The sequence below is a fragment of the Lolium perenne genome, chromosome 4 (genome assembly GCF_019359855.2).
Source record: "Lolium perenne isolate Kyuss_39 chromosome 4, Kyuss_2.0, whole genome shotgun sequence".
NCBI classification, from domain to species: Eukaryota; Viridiplantae; Streptophyta; class Magnoliopsida; order Poales; family Poaceae; genus Lolium; species Lolium perenne.
Window position 1 is genome coordinate 403,327,223 of NC_067247.2, and position 7,636 is coordinate 403,334,858.

Genomic DNA, 7,636 nt, shown 5'->3' on the forward strand with positions numbered 1-7,636 from the left:
TCGACTTTTGCTTCCAATATTTGTTTGATCGATATATATATATATATATATATATATATATATATATATATATATATATATACATACATATATATATATAATGAATGAACGTGTACAACTTCTAGTAGCGTACAAATATATGCAACTTTTATTTTCGAATGAAAAAAATGAAATAACAGGCGATCGGTGGCGGGGGGGGGGGGTGCTGCACCCCTCAAACCCTAAAGCAGCAGCGTTGTGCGCGCGCCACGTAGAGGGCCTTTTGTCGCGGGTGGTAATACCGCCCGCGACAAAAGGGCCTGTGCCCTGCGCGCCCCGCGGCTGCCACGTGGTGGACCTTATGTCGCGGGTCGTAAGCGACCCGCGACAAAAGGTGGACCCTTTTGTCGCGCCTCCCTTGTCGCGGCTAGCCGCCCGCGACAAAAGGGTCATACCACCCGGAACAAAAGCCCTCTTTTCCACTAGTGGTCCGAGATTATGTTGTATGATTTTGACTCCATGCATGTACGTGTGCAGTGGCCATGGATGCTACTAGACCAGGAGATCCCTACTAGAGGTTTCGCACTGTCGATCTTCACTGTTGTACAGTAGCGATTTGCTAGTTTGATCTACACTACTGTATGTCCCGTACTGTGCATTATAAGCTGCTGCACACTGTTACTGAGTTTTAGAAGTGTCTACAGATCAGCGTCAAATAGAGGCCATCTACAGTTACATGTTTGTGAAAAATATGTCAACTCTGTTCAGTAATTTCATGGCTCCATATGGAAATCAGCGGGTTATATTTATCCTCTTACAGCTTCATGCATTGTGCTTCACTAGTGTTAGTATTTCCTAGATTCATCTGCCTACTTCACATATCGTGATACTGTACAGATATCATGTTATTGTACAAGAGAAACCGAATCAAAAGTGCACATGAGAATACCCCACTGCAATGTTTTTTTTTTTTTGAACAGGGATAGGTTCCGAAGACCCTAGAAGATGCTGATATTACCAAAGCGGTGGTTACATTTTGCAGAAAAGCCCCTACAGATCAGGGGAATTCTGGATAAGGACAGAGCTTTTACAAAAAGGATCTCGGAAAGAATTTGAGAAAAGCAATCAAGTCCTCTGAGCTCGGCACCGCATCTGGAAGTCGCCGACGAGTTCCTCCGCCACAGAACGGACACCGGCGCCGGGGACGAACCACTTGGTCCGGCGTCGTGACGGAAGCTATAGATCTTCCCCTCTGACTTCTTGGTCTCTGGGAAGTAGAGATCGAGGAGGGTCGCCCTTCGACCATGAGAAGCAGAGGCAGGGTGGTGTTGGCCGCCGGCATCAGTCCTCCACTGATGAACTCCTTGGACGAGAGCACAGAGGCTCTCCGGCGCTGCAGAAGGATCTTCCCTGCTCGCTCCAGATCCTGCCAGATCCAGATAGATCTCAAGACGAACTGCTCCGCCCGCCCCCATGGCGGCAAGAACAGCGTCAGAGCCATCCAGATCTTGCAGCTCTGGAGCAGCGTCGAGCTTATTCTTCGTGGAGGGTGAGGGGTTGCTGCTGCTCACTTCCGTCTCCACCCTCTGGAGCTCTGCAAGCAGAAGCCGCACCACCACCGGCCGCCGAGCACCGCCCGCTGGCGTCGGCCACCAGATCTCCACCGGCATCTCGCCATACTCCACTACGGGAAGAAAAACTAACCCTACACTACTATGTACAGAGGGGGGGCCGGCCTCCCCTCTCCCAGTCACTCCGGCCGGCGAGGCCGCCGGAGGAGAGAGAGAGGGGAGCCGGCAGAGAGAGATCGACTCTCAAAAGTATTGTTCACTCGCGAGAGCTGGGGAGAGGGGGGGGGACCGGCGGCCCCCACTGCAATGTAAAAACACTTCGGTCCTGAGAGGGTTAAACTCCATCCTTTTGTTTGCAATTTCAATATAGAAAACCTAAGATACGTTTACAATTTTTGAAATATGAGAAGCTTAATTTGAGTTGCTGTGAAAATATTAAGTTACTGAAGGTAAAGTAGAAGTGAATGCAGTTTGATTCCCTAATTTTGGACATTTAGGTATTTATGACATTTTTCTAATTCTAGAGTTCATCACTAGTAGAAAATAGGCCTTTCGTCAGGTCCCTTTGGTCGTGGTTGTGTCCTGAGCCGGGACTAAAGGCCTGGCCACGTCGCCCTGAATTCGCCCAATTGTACGATACCCATTGGTCCCGGTTTGTTAGGGACCCATTTATCCTGGTTTGTATTCCAGACCGGGACTAAAGGGTTTTGCGGCCCGCTGCGGCTGCGGTACCCCCTTCAGTCCCGGCTGGTGAGACAAGCCGGGACTTAAAGTCAAACGGTTAATTCCCCATGCGGACGCCGATCGTCGCATCGCCATTACTAGCGTCAAAAACGAGCGACACGCGTCGGAATCTGGGCCGCAGGCGCCAGCTCAACACCCGGATTTTTAAGTCCAGATGCCTATAATGCCATACATCGCAATTCCAGGAATATTGTTTTTGCGAGACATAACCGATTGATATCACAGAACATCATTCATTACAACTCATAATTGTCTTATAGCAAAGGATCACATGATCCAGTCTTAATACAACATAGAGGATCTAAGGATCCAATACAAAACACACAGCGAAAGTAGCGTAGTAATAGTCCATCTGCTCCACAGGCAACTGTTGATGTCAGGAGTAGTCCTAGTTTTCGTAGATGTCCTGCTGTCCTTCATCTTGGTACTGGGGCTCATCTTCATAGTGTGGCCATTTGAATAGCCAGGGACAAAGTCATGAGTACTTTAAAGTACTCGCAAACTAATACTAATGTAAGTACTATCAACTATGGTAAGGGGGTGCTAAGCTCTAGGTTCATTTGCATAAAGCCAGTTTATTTCATAAGCACTTTAGTAAACAAAGAATCTTTGATTGCCTAAGTTAACTCAAGTGGGAACATTAGTGTCATTCCCTCAACTCTGTTGTGATTCAAAGTGAAATTCACCTTTCAAACTCAAGTCACAAGTCACCATTCATATTTTTGGAAAAGTTCTGATGACGGAACAGTATGGCCTTTCCAACTGTCCATGACCGCGGACGCGGCTATTCGAATAGGTTTACAATCTGCAGAGGTCGTACACTTGTGCCACAATAATTGCAATAGTCCGTCAGGGGTAACTGGCCCTGATTTATCACACTTAGTGCGCGAACTACCAATCGTAACCTTTCATTTACATACCCTAGTATAGGCACCTCTCCCCATGAGCTTGGCCTCCTAGTGAATACAAACCGTCAACCTGGGAACTGCACAGGGCATGGGTCTGATATTCACCTCATTTCACGTCATTTCACTTTCAACGGAGGCAGCCTCGGTATAACCTCTATGACGCTTGTTCAGAGGGAACCCATACTAAAATATATAAGTTTCTAGCTAAGCCTTACCCAGATTCAGGTATTGTGGGGGTACTTAAGAATTGGAAAGGTATCGCATCCGAACTCAACCATCAGTTTTTGGTAAATTTCACCATGTCATTCACAAGTCATATTCACCTTCAAAATCTTTTAATAAAATGACTCATCATTCCAAGGTTTTCAAAGTCATTGGTTTTCACAAGTTCCCATCTAGAGTAGTCAATTTTAGTTTAGCACTAGCAACTAGTCATGAGGGGTGCTAACTAGCTTGTAGCTCTCTAGGCTAACTTTGATGTTCTTGTACTACTCCTATCTAGACTCAAGTCAACTATAAAAAATAAGACTTGATAAACAAAGTAAAAGCTTTGTGAAATAAAAATTGGGTCTTGGAAAGTAAAGCACAAAGTAGTATGGTAGTGGTGCCTTGCTCAAGTAGAGGTTGCACTTTGGTAACTTGCAAGAGTATAGCTTGCTTTGATTGGGGTAGTGATCAAAGTTCTCTTCTTCTTCTTGGTAGAATACCTCCTCTTGATAGTCTCTGGTACTAGCGTCTATAAACGAATACGAGTATACAATCACCAAACAATACTTAAGTAGACTTAATTAGTCTTAATGGTTCACACAAATGATCTAGTATCATCCCAATCATTACTCAACATTAGACTAGGGTTTCTTCTTTAGGGTTTGGAAAATAGTATCCTCTCATTGAAAGTTCTATTAGGGTTACTATTTAGTCTTTGGAGAAAATAATTTTCTCTCATTGAATCTTGGTAAGAGTTAATCTCCTCAAATAACAAGGTATGAACACCTGTTGACCAAGGTCAACATTTCACACTTATTATTTGAGAAATATGATTTAAATGAGATACTTCATCTCATACAATTTAAATCCTACTTTGATTTAATATCCCCAAGTAAGCAAGTATGTGATCATGCAACAAGGGTCATCACATTACTTCACACAACTTGGGAAAATGATTTAAATGAGGTGCTACACCTCATAGATTTAAAATCCTAAATTTAAAAATGATTTAAATGGGCTAGTATTGACTACATAGCCAATTTTTGATTCTAGCCCATGATCATATGAAGCAACTATGTCATATTTTTGCATAAACAATTAGAGTTTTTGAAATGTGAATTATGAGAATTTGAATCATCTCAAAATTCATCATGGTTGATTTTTAAGAATTGCTTGAAATCTGAAAAGTCCCTGCCTTGTTATTTTTGCTACTTTAATTCTACAACACATCTAAAGTTGATACTGGTGTGGTTGGATAGATAATTTCACAGGCTTTCCAACCATATTAAAATCAAATTTGGTTCATCTGAATTGAAGTTATTTAATTTCTAGCAAAGCACCAGTATTGAATTTGTCCGAAAAGAATTTATTCGAATTCAAATACTTGGGCTTTGGCGGGAAACGGAAATGGGCCAGGAGAAGGGAAAGGAATTGGGCCGGCCCAGCTATGCGCACGTTGCACGCGGGCCGCCTGACAAGGTGGGGCCTACTTGTCAGCGAGTTTAACTCACTGAAACGGTACGCAGAGCGGGGAGACGTTGGATCGGACGATGATCGAACGGTTGAGCGTCGTCGTCATCGTCGACGAGAAGCGAGCGCTGGCACGACGGAGGTAGGGGGTCGGAGGCGAGCCTGGACTCCGACGATCGACGACGTTGGTGCAGGGCGACGTTGCGGACGACGGCGAGGCAGCTGGTACCGGCATCGACTCCAATGGTGGCCGAAATCGATGGCACCTTTCTCAGCAACGCCGCGGGCTCCGGCGACAAATTGGACGGCTACGGTGTGAATTCAAGGGGGGAAAGAGGTTGAGGAAGCTCAAGGAGATGGGACGAGATGAGTTGTGTGAGAGGGCCTCCTTTTATAGCATCCAGGGGTGTCCGAGGCGCGGGAGTGAGGTCATCAAAGTGCGCGTGATGCACGGTTAGCATGAGGGGACAAGAGGACAAGCATCTTGTGTGTGCGCGATGTCGAGAAAGTAGACGAAGCCGCTATCTCCCGAAGGTTTTTTTCTCGGTGACAGTTTTTTACCGAAGGTCCCCAGAAGAACTGGTTACCTCGAAATCTCGGACTTTTTTCGTTCGAGATTATTCAAACAAAATTTGTAATTCAAAAATTTCGAGCACAAAACAAAGAAATTTCTAGCATAAATTATATGTGCTGCTTCTGCGGCGCAGCGGTAAGACTCTTCTGTCTAATAACTGCAGGTGGCGTCCTCCAACCGTAGTTTTGCCAGCTTTTTAGTTTTTAATGCAAAACATAGAATAAATAGACAAAAGCATATATTTTGCGCCCGCATGGAGTCGAACTCTCGACTTTATGAATCAACAGCACACAAAGACACCACGCCACAACAAACTTTATTTATATTACATCATACGTTGCCTATTTGACAAAATATTAGACTTCAAATTCAAATGTAGCCGAAATATTTTGGTCGGTGTCAATTATTCTCGGGGGGTAATGAGATTATCGGTTTCCGCCGAATTTTCGGAAATTCCGGGCGAGACTCGGGGGGTAACACTACACTCTTATGGCTTGGATGATGGTTACGAGATCATGTGGCCAGTGCTTTTGCTGAGTTACATCTAAAAGAACCTATGTTCACTCCCATCTTACTGTATGTTATGAATTGTTAGGTTAATCATTGCCTCAAAAACATATGAACAAGTGAGAAGAACTAACCGGTGTATGAAAAAAACAAGTGGATCAGATCATTATTCAAGATAAGTCTGTGAGTGCAATAGTGCATGTACAAACAAGCTGACATGTCACGGGTTAAGAGAACAGAACATGGACAAACTTTAACTGATTCCACGTGTACAAGTATGTATACATCCTTTTACAAATATATGGGAATCATTTGGACACCACAAACAGCAACATACATTTATCAACGACTTTGGCGTACGTGGTCGCAGCCGGCCGAACTGGAAACTTCAAGCAAATCATGAAGAGGAAGAAATTAACAAAAATACAGTAAAATCACGAAATAATATTTGTATGTGGATATGGACGGGATGTATGTGGAAGATGAACTGATGGTGCATGGTTTGTGATGGACGGATGGATCAGAGGGGGCAGGTGAAGTTTTCGGGGCAGGTCTTGCCGCACTTGTTGAGGAGGAGGTTGAGGTCGACGGGGACGTTGAGCTTGAGCCCGAGGACGTTGGCCTTGATGGCGGTGCAGAGGCACACGGCGGCGTCCAGGTCGGCAAGCCCTTTGAGCAGCGGGCAGCACTGCTCGTTCGCCGGCACGCCCAGCTTGAGCTTGACCAGGTTTAGCACGTTGGCGCACACCTGGAGCTTAAGCGTGCCGATCGAGCAGTGGCTGGTGGAGGGCGGTGGGAGGATTGGTGGGGTGGGGCAGTATGGGGTGCAGCCGTGGGCAACGGCGGCGAGGAGGACAAGGTTCAAGGCCAGGAACAGGGCCAGCTTAGAGGGCGCCATTTCGCAGATCGATCGCTATTAGCTAGTGATCGATGAATCTCTTGGTAGGCTAGGCTCTGCGGCACTTGCTTGGGATGGTTTTCTTGGGTTGTTTGGGCTGCTATTTATATCCCAGGTGTGTAGATCATTTCGGAAAGAAAAAACTAGCCACCCACGATCGAACGATTATTGGAGCTGAGAGCTGCGCGCGCCACCCGACTGTCCTTCATATAACTATAATCTAAAAGATAATCTTGACAGAGAATAGGACACGGAAATGTATATAGTGGCAGCGCTAGGAGCTGGCATTCATCAAATTGAGGTTCACGGGAGGCATATATAGCTAGGATCCACCCAAAGAAAAAGCAGACATAATATAGGTGATCTTGATTCCATCTAGTGGCCACGCATGTTACTATTGCAGCGCAGGAGATGTCTACTACTATACGTTTCGTGCTTTGGTTTATGGGGGTGGCTATTTCTCACTCGAGTGAGAACTACCTTTTTTTTTAGTTAAACAATGTTGTCAAATCTGAGTTACAATTTATATTGCAAGTGATAACTACTTCCTCCGGTCTTTTTTAATTAACTCAAATTTAGCACAAAGTTGTACTAAATTCAAATCAATTAAAAAAGACCGGAGGAAGTAGCATGAATCATGAATCAAATCTAACAGTGCAGGACTTAACTAAGACGAACTTAGCAAATCCCTTGCCTTATTCTACTTCGTCTGTTTGGATTGCATGGACACATACGCATAAGTAGTTGTCTGTTTGGCTTGCATGGACACGTACGCATA

At 45.0% G+C, this 7,636-nt stretch overlaps 1 protein-coding gene across 1 annotated transcript; it reads right to left on the minus strand.

Annotated features, from left to right (window-relative positions):
- Nucleotides 1-6,101: 6,101 nt before the first annotated feature.
- On the minus strand, nt 6,102-6,948 carry LOC127297434 (cortical cell-delineating protein). The gene has a single exon (XM_051327737.2). The coding sequence runs from the start codon at nt 6,856-6,858 to the stop codon at nt 6,481-6,483; it is 378 nt and encodes a 125-aa protein (XP_051183697.1). The 5' UTR covers nt 6,859-6,948; the 3' UTR covers nt 6,102-6,480.
- Nucleotides 6,949-7,636: the final 688 nt, after the last annotated feature.